The sequence below is a fragment of the Nelusetta ayraudi genome, unplaced genomic scaffold, assembly GCF_046127955.1.
Source record: "Nelusetta ayraudi isolate G7.1 ecotype Tasmania unplaced genomic scaffold, CSIRO-AGI_Nayr_v1 ptg000097l, whole genome shotgun sequence".
Taxonomy (NCBI): domain Eukaryota; kingdom Metazoa; phylum Chordata; class Actinopteri; order Tetraodontiformes; family Monacanthidae; genus Nelusetta; species Nelusetta ayraudi.
In genome coordinates this window covers 897,163-917,488 of record NW_027466147.1, presented here as the reverse complement: position 1 = coordinate 917,488, position 20,326 = coordinate 897,163, and the positions used below count along the sequence as shown (strand labels likewise).

Genomic DNA, 20,326 nt, shown 5'->3' with positions numbered 1-20,326 from the left:
CACTGAAAACCAATAAAATGATCTTCTTGGCAAACTTTACTGCATAAATAGTTGCGATATCATTGAGTATTCTGTAGGGGAAGGAAGGAAGGAATCTTTTTTTTTTTTTTTTTTTTTTTTCAATATTATGAGGCTCAGTAGCTCTGCTGAAATATGGCTCATGAAGCCTCCTGAATATTTTATAAATAAAAAACCTCTCGGCTCTCTCCTCGGAGAGTTATGAAGTTAAAAAGTGCTCACACTTAAAGTCAACATTTCAGGGGCAACTTCAAAATTTTAATTCAATTTGTTTTCTAGTCTAATGGGCATATTTGCACATTGGTGTGCAAATGTGAATTAGTGGAGGAGTGGCCCTCTGATTAAACACATTAATATCTTAACAGCAAACAGACAGCGTGGATGGAGAACCACCAAAAAGAACCACTGGCCTTGAATGTTCATCCTTTGAATGTTTGCATTAAATCTTTCATGTAATTGTATGTCTGAAAAGCAGAAGAGTTGTAATTCCCCGCCTTCACCACACAGCCTGGCGCCCAGCTGGGCAGTTTCAGTGCAACACATACACTTAGTGTCGCACCAACTGGTGGTTTGCGTTTTAGCCACTTGGACTGCTTTCTGTTGCACCAGAAGCCTTTCAATGAAGACATGACAAAAATAATGACACGTTAGGAGCTCATTCGCAAGGCAGTGTGCTGTAATTTAACAATTACAGAACTGGCTGAACAATCACATCACTTATCCATGTTCACGCCACTCTGGAGGGGGGGGGGGGGGGGGGTTATGCAGGGTTGGTTTTTGAGGGGAAACAGGAGGTTCACTTAAAACTGCACGAGGCAAGAATTTTTTTATCACGGCTTAAAGCATTAAAAAAAAATGTTTTTCACAAAGTAAGATTGTCCTGTCTGGTGCTGAGCAGAGCCAAAACCCTGCACGGTGCAGTTTTAATGTTGCAGTCGCTCGTAACAGGAAAGGGTCACCGGGGTAAGATTTGGACGTCAGGCAGTTCCAAGTGCAGGAGATCACAAGGAAGCAAGTCACAGGGTGGCACAGTCGGGGCGCAGGGGATTGCGGGACAGCGGTCTCATTATTCTGAGTTTTATTACCTTTGACGGCTTTGTCGATTTTTACTTCATTTTAAGGAAGAAACAAAAAATGTATATTTTAAGATAGATCTAAAACAGTTAGAGCAACACATTGGCTGTCACAAGGTTCAAGGCGGTCAAACAGTTTTAAACTCACGTGGGGGAAAGATGGTGAGGATTTCAATGAGGAATTTAATCAACAGAATTTGCTCAGAATTACAAAACGTGAGGTTAAGTGGAGAAGCAGAATAAATAGAACACGGTTGAGAATCTTAAATAAACGTAATGTTCCTTGGAAGACAGAGAGAGATCCAAATATCGACGGAGATGATCAACTGATCAGACCTATCAATAAATTGATTGATTAAAATGATGATGAATGATAAAAGTATGATGCAGTGGACATTTACTTTAGTAAACAATGACAATTTTCGTTGAATTTTCTCATCATATCCTGCAAACCCTCGATGTTCATTCATCATCTTAAATAAATGAAACAACCTCCCACCTCAAAAAAAAAATAAATATTAGAGCTATTTATAGATATATATAAACAAGACATTGGCTTATCGGCCCTCCAAAAATCAGCCGTCCAACATCAGCTCCGCCTTCACAGGTTTTAATCTGGGCAAAGGGGAAATGAGGGGTGTTTACTCGTGTCTGCGCCTTCTATATCAGATTCACATCAGAACAAAGCAGGAAATGAAAGAAAACAAAAGAGAAAAAAACATCCTGTACCTCCGGCCATGCTGAGCACACGGTCCAAGGCGGGGCGCACCTCCTTATCCAGCTGATCGTGTATCCTTCCGCCTAATAAAGGGCCTATGTCTGGAGGAGCAGAGTGTCAGATGAGCAGAGGATCACAGCATCAGCGTCGGAGCCTCCACCTCCACCTTCATTATCATACACGCTGCCTAATGCTGCTCTTTGCCAGTCTAGACGTCGCGCAGCCTCCAGTGCTTTGGCAGGAGGGAAAAAGAACAAAATAGGACGGATACCTGAGGGATCCTCTACAGAAGTCTAACTAGGCCTAGTTATGTCATACATCTGTTATGAAAACACGTCCGAGGAGGTACAAATTCAGATCGTAAGCACAACATATACACATGTGACCAAGAGCGAGAGCCTCGTGTCGGCTGCGGTCACCATCACAGGTGCCGAGCAGGTCCACTTACTATCCAGGTCGTAGATGACTTTGTTCCTGGCGGTGGCGTATTGGGATATGAGGTAATCAATTTGCTGCAAAACAGGGGAGCACACCAGAGAGCAGAGCTGCGTTACGCACCGAGGGTTGTCACAGGAAGTGACAGCCAGGCAGATGGTTTCAGAGGAGCTTGCACACCTTAAACTTGACATCAGAAACATTTTTTTTTTCTTTTCTTCTGAAGCTAGTTTGTGATTTCCTTTGAACAAGGCTGGCTGCTGCTAGAGCGTTTGTGCAGAACCATGTTGTGTTTGCAAATGTTGCAAAACCCCATGCGAGAGAGAAAAGCCCTGAAAGCCTCAACAAATGACTGGAGGTGAGCAGACGTGGATTAGACCAGGCAGCTGCCGCGTTCCCTGAGTGGTGCCCCGTGTTCGGAGGAGAGAGAGGAGAACATTACTCTGTTTTTCACCTTGAAACGATTACATAAATAAGAGGCAGACTATATTCCACCTTTAATCCAGTTACCTAATTTAGAATTGATGCATATTTTTAGCCAGTTTTAGCAAGTTGCCTTTCACTTAATCAGCTCACCTGACAGATTTTCTTTCAGAAGGATTGGCACACGACTTGATGCCTGCGCTTACTTTCAATCAAACTCTTGCAAACTCATGCTCACAAGCAAATTAGAATGAACTCACCATGGGCGTGTCATTGGCGAAGGTGTGCAGGTCCCGCATGTTGCTGTTGACCAGGCGGCGGATGTTCTTCACCTGCGAGCTCAGGTTCTGGTTGGCCGAGTACGAGCACAGCACTCCGATCCTGAAAGAGGGCACAAAGACAGAGAGTGACTGACCCTGACGCTGCCAGCCATGGTTTCTGCCAAGCAGACAGCAGGGGTCAGTGTGCTCCAACACATTTATTCCACGTCCTGCAGGCACCTGTGGAGTGGTGCTGGAGAAAAAAGATCCCCCAAAAGAATCACTGCCACAATCGTGACTGCCGAAGAAAACTGCATTTAGTGCAACATTTAATGATGATGTGCTAAATGTGATAGCTAACAGGTGCTAAAAGGTGCTAAAAGGCGCAGGGTTTCCTGCTTGATTCATTCTCTGCATGATTAAGACACTCAGAAATGAATTTGAGGTTTGAGATCTTACTTAGCATCACGCTACTTGTAAATCAGCTCAGTTGCGCCTACATTAAGCTTCGCCCCCACCAACCGAAGCCGCGCAATACGAGGGTCCCTGGGTTGTAAATATTCAAACGAGGCGGGAAAAACACAGAGTTGTGTGACGCGCACCATTGAAGTGAGGCCTCTCGCCGCACTTCAAACAGACCTGCAGCTCGGTGCGAAGGCTTAATTAGCTGCAGCAACATCAAGGGAGGGAGCGGCCCACGATGGGAAGCCTTTTCCGCGAGTCGCGCTCGTCCCGGCAGTATTTTATTTAATCTTTTTTTGTGTGTTTTTTTGTTTTTTAACGCGTACGCAGACGCGAGCAGCGCTGCCACTTTCAAGCGAGCAGCTTTTGGCTTTTGGACGAACGGCAATTGTTGAAAAGCGGCCCGGTGCTGCTGTGTAAGCAGGTACAATCTCCTCTTTAGTGAAGAGGCCTCAGCAGGAATGTAAGCAGCTTTCTGAATGATGCAAGACCACTGGTAGGAATGAGCAGCAGCAGCAGCAGCAGCAGCAGCAGGAGGGAAAGCACTGACTCACAAGTTACAGAGGTTTTAGATCAATGGAGATGAATCAGGCTGCCGTGACTCACTGTATAATAAGGCAGGGTAGGGTAGGGTAGGGATGGGGGGGGTTGTGTGTCGGGGTGTGTGTGTGTCATGTTTGTATTATAAAAACTGGATACCCGACTGGCAATATGGCGGCGTGCCGAATTTCCCAGTGGTCACTCGAGGTACTGCAGCAAAATTAAATACTTTGGGCCCATAAAGTATTTTTTCCAATAGACCACAATACAAAAATAAACACCTTTAAAAGAGTGACCTGAAACACGATTCACGGCAAATCGCTGTGTGACAACAGCATATCTGAGCTGAGCTGCTGCCAGTTTCCATCGTCAGCTCGGTTCAGTTTTCCTCATGAACAGAGCGGCCGCTACACATGAGAAGGACATCCCGGGCAGAAGGACACCGAGGCAGGATTTCCGGCTCTCAGAGCTTTCAGGGGCCACTGAGATACGCTTCCCTTTGAGGTGAACGGCGATGACATTTGTCCCGGATCAGGAGAAAAAAAATGCTGACGGTGCAGAAAAATGGAGACTTGTTGAGAAACTGGGCCAAAGACCCCGACCGGGCCACGGCGAAGAGGAAAGACCCGACAACGGCCACAACAAAAGCCTTTTGTGCGACACTTCGCTGCCCTTCTCTCCCTCTCTCTGTCTGCCTTTGTGTTTGTGTGTGTGTGTGTGTGTGTGTGTGTGTGTGTGTGTGTATCTCTCGCATACACTCGTTCTAGATACACGAGTTCTGTACACAAGGTGTCCTTTTCATTTGCAGGCAGCTAAATAAATCTCCCTCTGTCTCTGCTGGTCCGTCGCCAGGAGAGAGCTTGGCTTTTTCTTCTATCAGTTCTTCAGGTTTGTCTCTACAAATCTCTTTCGCGTCCACCCCGAGCGGCTCTCCGGCAGTCACGTGATGCCGATGATGCACGAGATCCACACGGAGGGGCAGGGAGGAGAGATCTGCTGTGGCAGACGGAGGAAAGTCCGTGTCTGGCAGGCGCCAAAGACGGAGGTAGAAAATCGCAGCACGTGTTGGCAGTTGACAGTAGGAGCTCAAACTGCCGAGCTGCTGTCCTCACACAACCTCACTGCGGACTGGTCAGCGACAAAGGTGATGAAACCAAAGGGCAGAAAAAAAAAAGAAAACCCTCATCCAATCATCAGCACTGCATGGAATGAACAACAGGTCCCACAACAACAACAACAACAACAACAACAACAACAACAACAACAACAACAAGCTCATTATCTGTGTCTCTCAACACCAAAAAAGACAGAACAAGTTTAAGTGTGTAATATTTGGAGACTTTGAGGAAGAAACAACATCAGGTGGTTAAAGTTTTAGTTAAAGTTCCCCCCCTCCTGAGCTTGTTGGTGAACTACGGTGGCATGCACACCTTCTTCTTCGTTGGTTTATTTAAAGACGCGAGCAGTCATCCTAATTACGGAACGCGCTGTCAGGCGAGCTGGATTGTCCACACCAGGCTTCCTTAAATCACATGACAAGATGTAGCGAGTGCGGGAGCAAGACTGGGAGCAAGACTCTGACATTAGAACCGTTGTAACGGTAAGAGAACCAAAGGAAGTGACGTCGAGTGGCAGCCCGGCCACGAGACCACCTCTCGCACTGCTCCACTTCTTCTCCGCCTCCTGCCTTCTTCTCTCTCTCCCACACAGTTCATTGTCTTCCCTTTTTGTCCCACCCGCCTCCCTCCATCCACCTCCCTCCTCTCTCTTTTGTCCCCTCCCTCCCACTGCACTGCCAGTGTCCGGCAAGGTTGCTGGAATCCCCAGCAACACAGAGACGCTTTGAGAACTCTTGCACACACACACACACACACACACACACACACACACACACACACACACACACACACACACACACACACTCACAAACACACACACACAAAACTTCACACAAAGTCGGTGTAAAAACACAACCGTCAACCTCACTTCACCACGCAGGCGCTTCAGAAGGAAACAGGAAGATGATGGGGTGGCGTAGTGTTGTAGTACTGGAGATTGGTTTAGGTCTCAAGACCACTTGGTAAGGCTCTCGGACTCTGAGGTATTTTTACTCAGTCGCGTCACGGTCTCGGACTGGACAGACTCTGGGTTTCTGATCAAGCCCGGTCGAGACTCACAGCCAGCAAGCCAGCCTTATTTTGAGTTAATTTGCATTTTAATTTTACAAAGCATATTTGGGTTTTTTTTCCTTGAAAATGTTTAAAAACAGCCGGTAAAGCAGCAACAATGTGACCTTGCTGAAAGGAAATGTTGCTGTTCCATTGATGAGGAAGCAAACTAAACAAACAAAAAAAATAGATACTGGTCATTTACTCTGTTTTGTTGTTATTTTTCTTTGCTATATATATATATATAAAGTCTTGGTTTTGTCTCGATCTCGATGCTCTCTAGTCTTGATAATGTCTTGATGTCTTGGTCTCGGCTGGTGCGGTCGTGACTGCAACGCGAGGGTGGTGTGCTTTGTTTGGAGGGAAGGGATGGAGGTTGGGGGGGGGGGGGGGGGGGTTCGCGTGGGGCCAAAACATCCTTATTTTTGTGCGGATACAAAATGATCAAACGCGCAGCAAACTCGCAATGACAAGCGCGGCAGAAAAGCGGGAGCGACGACGCAGCCGAACACAAAGCCGCCAGCGACGCCTGCGAGGCTCCGAGCAAGTGAAGCGTTCCTGGACGGAGGCGCAGACTCCTCGTAGCCTCACCTTCACCTTTAATTACACCTATTATATCAAACGATGAAGTGTTGCTTTCAGGTACATTCATCCCACTGACCTTTGTTTTTACGAGGAAAGGCATAAAAACTCTCTCGCACATAACACTCAGAGAGCCATGGGGGAAATATTAATTTACATTTTTTATTTCCTGACAATTTGAACTTTGACTTTTTCTCTCTCTCTCTCTCCCCCTCTCTCTCCGTCTCTCTCTCTCTCTCTCTCACACGCCCACAATGGTGCAATGTAACCTCAAAATGCAGCTGGATCGCCGAGATTTCGAGTCCTGCACACCAATCAAAAATACACAAAATAATCCAAAAAATAGAATCAATTCTAAATCATTGAAGGACGAATCAGCGTCCCCAGTAGTGATAGACTGATGCAAAAATAAAGGAGGTGAGTGAGTTCCTTGCTTCGGCTGAATAGGTTAGCGCGGAAGCTTCAGTGCTGCTCTTTTTCATGATTTCTAGGTGGCGCTTGCACATTCAGAGAACAAAGTGCAGCCACGATGGATTTCTGAGAAGAATGTTTTTCAGTCGTTGGCTTCCATCGGTCACCTTCCAAGTTTCCAAGCAAAATGTATTTTTCTAAGAGGCTCCTCGCCGGATGCTGGACACAAACTAATAAACGTCCCACCTAATATCTCAGCTGATTAGCATTCAGCACTGAGCTACCAGCGCCACCCATCAACGCGCTACTGTCGGCAGCCTGGCGAGGGCGACCGCTGTCGTGCTGCGTCATCAACGTGCCCGCCGACTGCCGGCAGCGCGCTCCGGCCACGGCGGCGGCGGCGGCGGAGGAAGATTCACCTCTGGCGACTTTTGCGTGAAGAAAAAAAAAAAAGGAAAAAAGAAAAAGCCCCCTATCCACGTTTGAGCGGAGGCCAAGTGACACATGAGGCTCCGCCGGCGGGAGGAATCCCCCCTCGGGCGGAGCAGCTGAGGAGGAGCGTGGAAGCGACGCAGCGTTCCCGGTATCTAGGCCAGGACTCGGGGCCGGCCAGCGAGTGTTACATGGTCTGGTGGCTCCGCGGCTTTTACAAACCCTCAACAATGGGTTGCATTCAGCGGGAGTGAGTGTAGCGGCTGGGGCTGGGGCTGGGGCAGCACCTCCCCTTCCCTCCCCTCCCCCCCCACACACACACACACAGCTGAGAGCGGGCCTCTGTCGTATTCTCTCCACGCAAAGTGACAATTGTCCGTGCGGAGCAATGCGAAAATAAAAAGCACGGGACGGGACTTTTGTCCAAGGTCGCTCGCTGCGTTTGGATGGCAAACTCGAGACAACAACAGTAGGACAGAGAATTCCAGATTGGAGTTTTCGGACGTGAAAGCTGTAGCCGCATCACAGTTTTTCCCAAAATAAAGGCGATATTTCTAAAATTGCGACAATTCCGACGCAATATTTGCGAGAACTGCATTTGCTTTATTCCCTCTCCTTCTCCGTCCAAACACAACGCGCAGCATTTTCACCTGAAACACCGCTTGTGCTGTCGCGTGCGGGTCAGACCCTCACAACTCGAGCGCGTTAGTGTGACGAGTCAGTGTGCACTGAAGATGTCCAAACAGGAAGCTCAGTTCAGGAGGTTCAGTGGTTTCTCAAAGCAGGTGAACCTCTGAATTGTTTGCTCCAGTTGATAAAGACGAGCTGAAATAAGATTGCGTCACCGGTCGCTCTGAAAAAGATGTTTTGCGTCAGATGTTGGGTTCGATCAGTCACCTTCCAAGTTTCCAAGCAAAATGTTTTCTCTGAACTCCTCACCGGATGCCGGACACATAAAATAAATGCCTCAAATTTGGAAAAATGCGCCATCTAAAATGTCATTTGAATTCCAGCTATTCGTGCTACATCTATATTTCACTTTGTCTTGCTTATCATGCTCTAAATCCAGCATCCCAGTTTGAGAGAAAACACAACATTTTTTTTTTTTACATTAATGACCCCAAAAGACACGCTCACTCACTGTTTCGCCTTAAAGTTGGATGGAAAAGATCATTTATTTAACAGTTAGCAGACCCAGATGAGACATAAATACTGAACTGTGAGGCGGAAATGCTGGTCGAACTCTGTGTTCTCACGGCTGCATACCAGGAGCACCGCAAAGCTCGTGAAGACCCAAAAGATAAAAAAAAAACAAAAAAGGCCTTGAGAAGTTTGTGCCGCGTCAAACCGAGCAGAAATGATATAAGGCACAGCTGGAACCTTTACTCAGCGCATTCTAATCCAACGCAACAGATGGAACGTTTTTCAAATTCGCTGAAACGAGAAGGTTGAAACTGAACGTGAGTTGACACGAGCGACCTCTCACAGTCCAGTGCCATTCCGCCGCTGCCGCCACTCTGCCGCCTGTTGATCACCACATAAAAATGCGACGCGAGGGATCGACGCGCAGCTCGATCTGCATGAGAATCGCTGCTATTTCTGGACTGAAAATCCCCCTCGCCGGTCTTGCAGCCCTCGGCCGTCACCGAGCTCTGCCAGCTCCGCCCTCTGGCATCCGCTCACATCCCTCCAGCGACGACGACAGTGCGCCTTATCGTCACAGCCGTGGCGAAGGACTGCGTAAGTGCTGCACATTGTTGTGATCATTATTGTGCATCGGCGGAAAGTGATGCGATTCCCGCTGGCAGGGGTTCTGGCGGCACTGGATCCCGAGAAGTGTGTGGGATCTCATGTGGTAAACGTCCTGAAGGCAGTCTGTGCAAGTGTAAGACACTCCTCTACTGATGACCTTTAGCTTCTCATACATACCAGAGCGAATGCTGTCAAAATTATTTGTTGACAATTGACGACAGGAATAGTTTGCTTGGTCAATCTGCATTAAAAGCTTTTTTACTGTACAACAGACGAGTAACATTAATTATATGTAATAATAATATTGGATCACTTTAATCCCTTTCTCCTATCACTATGAATGGTTACATCGCAGCGTGTATTGCTTCTAAATGGCAGTCTTGAATACATGTGAACCACAGACAGACTTATTAAAGCATGCCTCTCCTCCTCTGTGCCATTAGAGAACATTGCATTTTAATTGGGCAGAATGTGAGTTTGGTATTTGCATCGACTGCCGCCATTCCAGCAGCATTTGGCATGTTTGCTTCATCTCGCTTATTTGAACCGTTGCGACATTTAACGACGGCTAAACTGTCTCCGGCAGACTTTGGCAAGCGCACCCGCTTGGCGTTCAACATAAATAATTTATGGTCATGCTAAGTAAGTAACTAAGTAAAGTTGTGAGGGCAGAGGCCAGAGGCACGCTGAGCCCCTGGGACGCTCCAGTGCAGAGGCTCAGTTTGCTGTCGCCTGCATTATCATTAATTAGACCCTAATATGATTAACATGAATTAGTGAGCCCATAATGTTGGGACCTTTTGTGTTAATAGTGTTAGACACCCAGGCGCCTGAAATAGACCGGCGAACTGCATGCTGGGAAGCAGCATGAGGTGAGGGTCTTCCGCTTGGCCGCTACGAGTCCGCTGTCTGTCTGTCTGTCTGTCTGTCTGTCTGTCTGTCTGTCACAGTGCGGTGATAAATCCTTGCAGAAGGCTGAAAGACTCACAGCTGATTAGTGGCGGCTCTCCCGCTGTCTTTTCTTTAAGGTGCTCAGTGAGAGTCGCCGATAGCTGGTCAGCGCCGCAGCAACCGTTTTACTGTCACCACGTGTGTTCATGCATGAAGATGGCGATACCTCCACGAACAACACCACACGAGACACAGACCACCGCGGCTCTGCTGTCATTTCCATCAGGATGAATAGAATCTTATTTCATTTCCTTGAAAAAAGGTTGAGAGCGACTCTGAAGGTTGTTCACCTTCAGCCTCCATTTCTCTTGATGGCTTCACTTTTCACAGATTGTGAGCTAAAACATCCATCACCTTACTGAGAGTTCTCCCAGGCTATTGACCTCGCCAACAATGACACACACATGGATGGTGGAACAGAGCACCTTCTTTTAGCCAGAGGCTGTAAACAGAGGGCTTGAATGATTTCAGCAATAAATCAGAGGAGGAGGCCGCTAAAATCTCATTATTCTTTTCCACCAAACGTGAGAAACACTCATCTGGACATTCCTTTTTACGTCATCCATACTGTCCTGAATACTAATTTGACAAAAGGCCACGCTTCACATCCGTTCCATGAAATTCTCCCCCCCCCAAAAAAAATCCTCAAGGTTCACTTTAAAAGTCAACCGTGACAAGTTGGATGAGCTGTTTAGACGTGAGGACTCGTGCGGGACGGAGCAGCAGAGTCGCTGCAGAGTCGCTGCAGTGGAACAGCGTGCAGCAACACGAGGGCACCATTAACCTTTATGAAACGGTGGCTGGAACGCAGCCATGCGATTGGTTCACGCTCGTGGAAATGATGAGTCCGTCCGACGGCGGTGACTTCCTTTGCGCAAATCTGCGTAAGTGGCAGCGTTTGTCATGTCGGCGTATCGTAATCGAAACAGGAGAATCCATGAAACTATGAGAATGACAGCGAACAACTTCACCGGGCGAGCGAGTGATTGTGTTGCACTGTAGCTGCTGACAGCAGGACGGATCTCTGGATTCCTAAACTGTGTCCTCACTGATTCTGTTTCAGCACAAATCAAAACCCATCTCGTCAGCCAGGGTTTCAAATCAACATGAGTCTGAACTCACAAGCATGTATGACGTTGTCGCAGTGGGCATCTACACCCGAGGTAAACCCACCCTGGGTTCGGCTTCCAGAGAGGGGACGTCCACGAGTGAACGTGCAGTAAAAAAAAAAAAAGGCCCACTGACTCCACTGACGCTGTTATAATTGGACAAAGTGCAGCGGCAACACGGCTTCTGATGTTCATTAGTTGCTACCACATGGTTCGCAAATTACGCTCCGACAATTGCATCTCATCATCGGGCCCCTAACCTCTCATGGAATTTGATCTATAACGCCGGGATGACTCACTACCAACTCACCGGCAACTCCGCCCCCTCCTCCTCCTCCTCCGTCTCCCGCTAACAGCTCGCTCGTCTCGTCTCTCGTACATTTTCCCCAAGAAAACCAACATGAAAAAAAAAACCGTCTGATGCTTCTTAGATCGCGCGGCAATTTGCCGGCGAACTTGTTAGTCCATTTACGCTCGTCTAGATTGCAGAGATTCGTTCACCTCTTTCAACCCCGGTGGACGTGCTAATGGGACTTGCCTCGCTTTCATCTCCTTCTGATGGAATTACCGCCGTTTGTGTTAATGTGATGATTAAATCTGCGTCAGATTCTGGGAGTTTCCGCCACGAACTCCCGGCGCTGCACCTCTGCTGCCTTTCCGTGGATTTGACAGCAGCAACAACAACGACAATCCTCCACTTTGTGTTACTCTGACAGCGTGTTTGTGTAGGTCTGTTTGTTGTTTTTTTGCCCTGACTGGCACGCGAGTGGATCCAAAGTGAACCAAATCCCCGCAGAGCTGCTCCGACCCGGCCAACGTCACTCACTCGCCATTTACAGCAGCCGCTTTGGGACGTGGCCCTGTCACTTACAAAAGTGATGAGTCATGCAAAACAAAAATCCCATTTTTTGTGTCAGAATTTTTTGCTTCTTTTGTTTCAACTTTCTTCTACTTCTACTCAGAGGTGGGAAGAGTCAAAGATTTTACAAGAGTATTTTTTTACACTAATATCCATATTTTTACTTAAGTACAGAATGTGAATAATTTTGCCACGACTTTACTACTCACTTTACACTTGTACTTGATTTTTTTCTAAACCAAACTGCAGAGGTGTCAAGCAGCATGGAACCAAGACAGCACAGTAAGAGTGATGATATTAGTCAAATTAAGTAATGAGCAAATATCTTTGATGTGTACAGGATATCTTACTGAATTTTAAGTTGACCTGTTAGGGCCCAAAAGTAAACTTTTTATATGTTTTAATTGTCCCACTGATATAATAGTCTAAAAAAAAAGATCTGATAACACCGTATAAACATTAAATTCTAATGATTTTTGTCTAACTCAGCTTGACAAACATTATTTTTTAATGGTTGTAAATTTGCCTTAGGACGTCCACTCTCACGTCTTCAAGCATCTTATTGACTCCTCCAGAGCCTAATCCGATTCTGGCAGAGTAAACATCACCCCTGACACTTCCCTGTGCCGCCCTGTCGGCTTCCCAGCGGCAGTCGGTGAAAAACACCGCCGCGCTACTCATCCCTCTCCCGTCTGTAATTGCTTCATTAGAGGCCGTGCAGGCTGGCGCAGCCTGGTAGCCGGGGGAGATTTAATAAGAGCGGCTAGGACGCTCTCAGACTGCGTCCGGGGCTCCGAGGATATTGCTGTGGAATTTCTAATAACCGGGGAGAAGACAGAAAGTCAAAGAAGATCAGACTAAGTAGACTCCTGGACGGAGGCGAGCGCGGCTCTCCTGAGCCTATTGTGCCGTGGCTGCGGCCCCGCCGGCTACAGAGTCTCCGGTGGCTGAGACTGTAAAACATCGCGGGGAGAGGATTTGGTTTCCCGCGCCGCTCCATTTGCAGAGCGATGACTTGAAGCAAAGTGTAAAGAGAGTCAAAGGTAATTGGCCTACAGCAGCAAACTTTGCGCTCTAAACTCGGCTATTATCAGGCCATTTTGTCGGCCCATATTTTTTCCATCTGCAATTGAAGCTGGCGAAGTTGCTGTAAAACATCGAGGAAGCTGACAGCGAGAGTGCGTGTTGGTGAAGGGAAGAGTCTCGACGAGGAGCTCAGGGATTGAAATGGGAAGAGAGAAAATTGCAGCGTTAACTCAGTCAAATTCGCCTCGTCATTAATTATTAAAACAAGTTACAAAAAGAGGAGTGAGTCATCTGCATAAAGACGTAGCCGCTACGCTCCCAACAAAGTGTCATGAACAAAATTCCGTATGCAATGATATATTTCAAATGACATTATTTAAAGTATAAAACTACTGTGAGTAAAGCATACATTAGTAAAAAAGTAAAAACGCAAACTGGAGTGAAAAGTATTCGGTGACGTCACAAAGCAGCGACGCACTTCGCCAATGCGCCAGTGACACTTCATTTTTCAGCTAATTACCAAAAGTTTGCTTCAAAGTCGCTCGACATTTCCCCGGAAAGGCATCAACCCTGTCGCCGTCACGCTTCAGTTGCCGAGTTTCACACGTGCAAACACGACCCGAAGCGTTTCATTTACACTCTCTCAGCCTGTCTTTCCCGACAACACGTTCTACCTGCTACCATCCATCCACAGTGCATCCGGCCTCCCAGCCCGTCTTTCCTGCACTTCTTTCATCCTTCCGTCGGAGAGTAAACACGCCAGTGGGGTCACGTGTGTTTGTTAGGGGAGATCTAAGTCATGACCTTTGCCGGCAGCTGCAAGCAACCTCACCGCCAAGATCGGGGGAAGACGCTGAACGATAGCATGCGCAGATCCAAGGTGCATGATGAAGAAACGCACACTGGGGCTTCTTTGCTGACAGACAAGATGGTTGACGGTCTAAACCTGATGTTTGGGAGCTTCTGACATGCACGTATAAAGAAAAACCAACCTTCCAGCGACGCATCGCGGCCGAGGTTGCATTCTGATGGTCCTTACACACTGGGAGTGAATTTGCGAGGCGGATAATTCGCTTTTTTAAAAAAACCTCTTGAAGTCAATGCAACCTCCCACACCGGCAGCGAATTTCCACGGAGCGAATAAACGGCTGTTATTTTTTCGCTCTTGTCTAGAATTTTGCGAAGGCGAAAAGCATGCTGGCATGTCGATGACGTCACATCAAAAACATTCCTGGCTGCAGCCCGAGTCTCTGCAAACGTGGAGCCAGTTGACAGAGCGGTCCTTCAAACGGTCAGACGGACATTCGTCTAAAGTACTGCTGAAATTTCACTGGGTAAAATGTTTCGCCTATTGCTCGGTGTGTAAGGACCTTCCAGCTGCGGTCTGACTGCAGGGGCGGGGGGGTAGGAGGGAGGGAGGGAGGGGAGTAATGCTCATATCGGAGTCACGTGCACTTCCAACGCCGAAGATTTTCCGACACATTAAAGCCTTCGCCCCCCAGATTATAATGACCACTGCTTAGACCCAACGCAAGCATGACGGCTGCTGCCACGCGAGTCCACAGCGCTTTACTATATATAGCAGAGCGGCAGAGGGGAGGCTCATCTGACCGTGTGTGTGTATGTATGTGTGTGTGTGTGTGTGTGTGCGTGCGCATGCAGAAATGACCATGAGGTGTGTGTGCGTCGTACACACGCAGTACAACCCTGTATTAAAGCGCAGGCCTGCAACCCAAAACGTTTTGCACGTTTGTTTGCGGTGCTAATGAACGTGCACGCTCTGCCACGTCAGCCTCTGTGCGTGTGCGCGCGCGTGTGTGTGTGTGTGTGCGCGTGCAGGCAGGCGTCGCACTCACGTGATGACCAGCGAGGTGGAGAAGAGCAGCGTCCCCAGCAGGCCCCGGCGGCAGTCGGCGTTCTTCCTCTGGCGCTGGTGCATCTCGCCGCCGCAGTTGTCGCAGCAGCGGCACAGGCAGAAGAGGAGGCCGACCACGGGCACCAGGGCGGCGAAGAGCAGGCCCACCGCCGCGCACGCCAGGAAGCCGATCTCGTAATAGATGGCCTGGGGGTCGTCGGCGGGGAGGGGGAAGAGATGAGATGAATGCGGACGAAGGAGAGGCACAAACAGATCGGCCACAGCGAAGAGACGGTGGAGAGGAAGGGAGGGAGAAGAGCGAGAGGTCATAATAGAGCGTAAAAAATCTGAGATGGGGGAAGGATTAGGAGGGAAGATGAGTTTTGTTGGCGGGGGGGTGTGGTGGGGGGGGGGGTAGTCAGAGTGAACGGGAGAGCAGGGGAGGAAATGACATGCGGAGGGAGAGGGCAGATCTAAACACATCTGGTTGGATATCAACAGCAGGGGATTCTCACACTCTGCTCCTCGTCCTGATCAACGAATAAGAATAAATAGTCTAGTCTAAAAAATCTATTATTTGCTATTTGTAGATACATTTGTAAATGCATTGAATTATATAGAATACAATCGCATCAATTGTGATGAATAGTTAAAAAAGGAATAAAAAAAAAGTGTATATGTGTTTGTTTTTATCCGTTTCTATTTTTCTCGCCTTTTTTGTCTTTGTAGCCACATATGTAAAATGAACAGATTTATTAACATTATTTTGTTTGTTTACTTTACGTTACATTCATTCACAACATTTACTGCTGGTCTGAAAGACGACTGAGTCCTCAACCTAACTGACAATTGTCTACGCTGGGTGCACGAACTGAACCGCACGGACAAATCCCGTTTCAAAACGTGCCTTTGATCGAACATCTAATAGGCAGCAGCGCTGACAGGATGGCGGATAAACTGCACCAAATGAGCTACGGCCCCGCGGCGCAGTCGGGAGAAAGACGGCATTCCTGATGAAGAAGCTACTTCAGTGGGAATGGACTAGTGAAGCCTTCTGGAGCAGTGCGTGCATTAAGCTCACACCGAGTCATTAAATTGCAGATTTTTTCCCTGCAGAAAAGGTAACAAATGAGCCCCTGGGGTGACGTGACTGCACCCGTTGGCTACACTCCAGCCTTCTGTAATCATTCCTTGGCCATTTCACTACAGATGAAGGTGCATCATCAACCAGAGCAAGATTTCATTTTTTTTTAATATATATATATATATATCAGCTGAAATAAGGAGAAAAGCTGAAGCACAGTTGAGATTAACTTCATCCTCATATACTGCCTGAAGGTGCTGTATAGGTTTAAAGAAGAAAAAAATGGAAACTCTGAGAAGAATCAGTCTTCAGAATTATAAAGCCTGATTTACTAAGCCAAGAAAAACAGGAGAGCACCGAGTCTGTGCGAGTCCATTATCGTCTCAGAGGCACAAATGTCAGCGCGGCCGTCCGGGATGTTGTGCAAATCTCAACGCTCGCATTGTCATTCCGCTCGCAGGCTCTGCTCGCGATTGGCTGAATCTTCATCTCTCCCCTCAAAGAAAAGAAGGTCAAAATTGTTGTCGGTGTTTTATATTTATTTATTTATTTTTTTTCCCACCACCACCACCACCACCACTCATCGCTCTTTAAAGCCCTTCAGCTCTGGCTATTTTTGGACCACAACTATTTGTCTTGGCAAGTGCCCAGAAGAAGGAGGTGCCCTTCCAAAAAAGGAGCAATCGGGATGATGGGGAGGCAGTTTTTTCTAAAGGTAAATGTTATTCCTTTTTTTTCCCAGCAAAGGAAAATGAAAATACGTCGCCAGCATCACTGATCTTGTGGCAGAAATGAGCTTATTACAAACAAAATCATGTTTTTTGAGACCGAGAGAGATTTATTCGTTAAAATGAGAAAAAAATAATTGCCGTTTTCTCAAGCTGCTGTTTATCGTTCCCTCCTGCACTGAATGTGAAAGAAAAACCTTTAAAGGTAGTTTGGGTCTAAAGGTATGTGAGCATCATTTAATACCAACTATTTATCTCCGAGTTAATAAGCTGATTGGGGATTCAATTTTCACTTCTGCTGTTGCACAACCAGCGCAGCTGGCACATTATTTCATTGTAAAGAGTGCAAATGAAAAAAAAAACAAACTCTAATTTCCCCCCACAAATAATTTAATAAAGTACAATAAATATTAGAATCGCGATGGCCAACTCTAATCTGATACAGGACAATAGGCAATAAATGTTTTTGCGTGCCAAGCACAATGAAAAAAGTTTCCAATCAGCTTCTTTTTTAATGGGAAAAGCACAGAGCGCTCGAAGCCACGACACTTCATCTAGGCGTCAACTGGGTACAACGGTGAGCTAGGGTGGGACCACAGGGGTGACGGTGGGTGAGTGGTTTTAAACAGGAAGTCTTGGACTCTAAGGACGGTTAATTAGACACGGTGAGAGCAGGGAAGACTGTGGCGCCGCAGGTCCAGTGTGCAGCAGAGTTTTACCTGGAGGGTCAGCACAATGTTCTCTGGCTGGAGGAGGCCAGACAGAGAAGACCAGATCAGATGGAGAGTGCATGCATGCAGAAGATAAACAAATGAAAAAAACAATAACGAAAACAAACATAAAGAAGAGGCGATGCGGCGTCAACGGACGAGCAAAAGCCACAAAACACGGACACACAAAGTGAAGAGAAACGGAAGAATCGACGAGCGGCATGCACGTCCGACCCGGGGGGGCGGGGGGGACACATCCAGGCGGAGGAAACGTCTGCGGCTATCACAGAAGAAGAAAACTGTGGATTCACAGGTGGCGCCGCGAGCCAGAAACATTTCCGTTCTCTCCGCGGTGTCACGGAGAAGACGGCCTCAGCTCGGCTGCTGCAGGCTGTTAACGCATTTCCTCTTTCATTCACATCATATGGCGACGACAAACAGAAATTGCCGCGTCCAATCATCAGGAAATCAACAAACAGGTCAATAAAAACTGTGCAATGATGAACACAACACACGACACGTTACCTTTTGGTATTCCGTCTGCAGGGCTCCGAACCTGTCCTTCGCCACTTTGGCTAAGAGTTCTGCAAAAATACAGAGAGAAAAACACACAAATTTAAAAATCCATTTCCTATTACCCATAGTTTAGCAATTCCCAGATTTTAATTTTGCCAGTCTTAGTCTTAGTTAGAAATTTTACACACTGGACCTTTAATGGTAAAAAAATAACAGCATATTTAGCCCTGTGTTAACGGCCTCCTGTAAAAATTGAAGTTTTGTTGGACCTTCCACATATTTTGAATGCAGAAAACAAAGCAATCACCTGGCTCGCGGAGCAAACACTGTTGGATAAAAGCAGGCGGGTTCTACTGAAATGATTACGGGCTTATTTGTTTACTTAGTTATTTATCTACAAATGTTTTTTTGTTGTTGTTTAGATTATTTACTGCCTCGTTAGGCCGTATCACTGCTCTGCACAAACGTCCCCAAGGCGTGAAAACCTCATGAATGAATTCAAAACACCAATTTCTTTTTTTTTTTTAATATGCACATATTTTTTCCCATCCTTTTACCAAGATTTAGTCGTGCTTTTCACCCCAAAGCAGAAATCTGCAGATTATCGTTAATGTTGGAAAAGAAAACGAAAAAAAAAAAAAAAACCCAGCTTCGTGTCAAACTGACGGCAGAACGCCGACGTGTTTGACAGCATGTTGTCAGGAAATCCAGAGTCAAACTCCGACACTTGCAGTGTCCCTTCCTGCCAGTCTTCCCACTGCGGGGGGAGGGGGTGGGGGAAGGGAGTCTGACAGCGTAAAACACTCTCATTTCATTTATTTATGGCATCAAGTCGGGATGTTGGCGGCACACTTGTTAATATTCAAGTCGCTTTCTGAAAAAGCCGCGGGGAGCTGTTTAACACCGTAAGTTAGAAACCTCAAAAGACAACAACAAGCTGCTGCATTTTTTTTATTTTTATTTTTACACTTGAGTGTGTTTCTGTGTGAAAACAGTATTTGCAGCAAGTTTAACAGAAATCACCTCAGTTTTACTCTGAAATGATAACAGCGAGGACTAAAGTTGCTGAAAAAAGGCTGGAATTTCAAGTACAATCTATCAGATGATTATTTCTCATGATTGATTGATGCTTTTTTTTTTTTTTTTTCTAAAAATCACTCACTCACTCACTCACCCACTGCATTTCTCTAACAGGCCATATTTTTGGATTTGGGGATACATTTGAATCTGCATCTTGGGCAACAGATTGTAACTGATATGACTAATTGTGACAATATATCAGTGACAATATGAGACAGTTTGTTTTGGAATGGTTTAAAATACATGAAATACCGCCACACCGATTATGAAAATATATTTTACACCCCCAAAAAAAGTTGATAGTTGTAGTGATGTAAAACTATATTTAGATTTCTTTGTTTTTGTCTTGTGTTTGTGGCGAGAACAGAACAGAACAAAACAAAACAACCCACAACTGAATTGTTTGCAGTCACCGTGTGATGATGACAAATGATATTTGTTCTCCGAGTTGCTCGGGGCTCATCTTTCACCTGCAACAACGGCTGCAGCTCATCTCCAACACGCCGACGCTAATTGCCCCCTGTTTAAACGCCGTTTAACGTCGGGTTTTGTTTCGCCGAGAGCGCGTCTCATTTGCTCTGCGCACACTCGACCTGCCTGATGCGTATCCTCAGGTGTGAGCCGCTGGCAGAGTCGACGACGAGTGCCGCGACTCGGTCGCAGCCGGCGGCGACAGGCGCGGTTCTCCCGCTACCGAACAAGCTAGCGAAACAAAAGACGGCGCGCTACGTCAGCCGGCGAACAGATTCTCCAGGCTTCTGGGTCACGTCCTCCACCCACACAGTGCTGTTGTGAGTCACCATTGTGTGTTTCGGAGGTGAGGTGTTAAATGATCCACGGCTAAGGAGGAGGTGAGGGAGAAAAAGAAAAATCCGGTACTTTTGCAGGGATGAATGGCCACGTGACCGAGAAATTCAAGCCACAACGTGCAACGAAAGCTAGTTCCTTTGCTTTTTCTAGCGAGCCCTTTGCTAGCTTGTGTTAGCTTTGTGCAAGGATATACTTTAGTAATGGTTGCATTTCATATGCTATCTATGTAGAGTTTTGGTGATACACAAAAATAACAAGAACAACAACAAATAAAAATACAGTTAAAATGTTAAATGGTCAAGGAAACTAACATTAATCTAACAA

At 46.8% G+C, this 20,326-nt stretch overlaps 1 protein-coding gene across 1 annotated transcript in view; it reads right to left on the bottom strand.

The window, feature by feature from the left end:
* The window catches only part of prom1a (prominin 1a), a 61,018-nt gene that overhangs the window by 18,125 nt on the left and 22,567 nt on the right, over window positions 1–20,326 (bottom strand). Inside the window, exons 3-8 of the mRNA XM_076048230.1 lie at window positions 18,122–18,180; window positions 17,606–17,632; window positions 15,076–15,281; window positions 2,928–3,048; window positions 2,258–2,321; window positions 1,821–1,910 (exon numbers count right to left, since the gene is read on the bottom strand). Coding sequence (XP_075904345.1) covers window positions 1,821–1,910; window positions 2,258–2,321; window positions 2,928–3,048; window positions 15,076–15,281; window positions 17,606–17,632; window positions 18,122–18,180 — 567 coding nt within the window. The remainder of the gene's footprint in view (window positions 1–1,820; window positions 1,911–2,257; window positions 2,322–2,927; window positions 3,049–15,075; window positions 15,282–17,605; window positions 17,633–18,121; window positions 18,181–20,326) is intronic.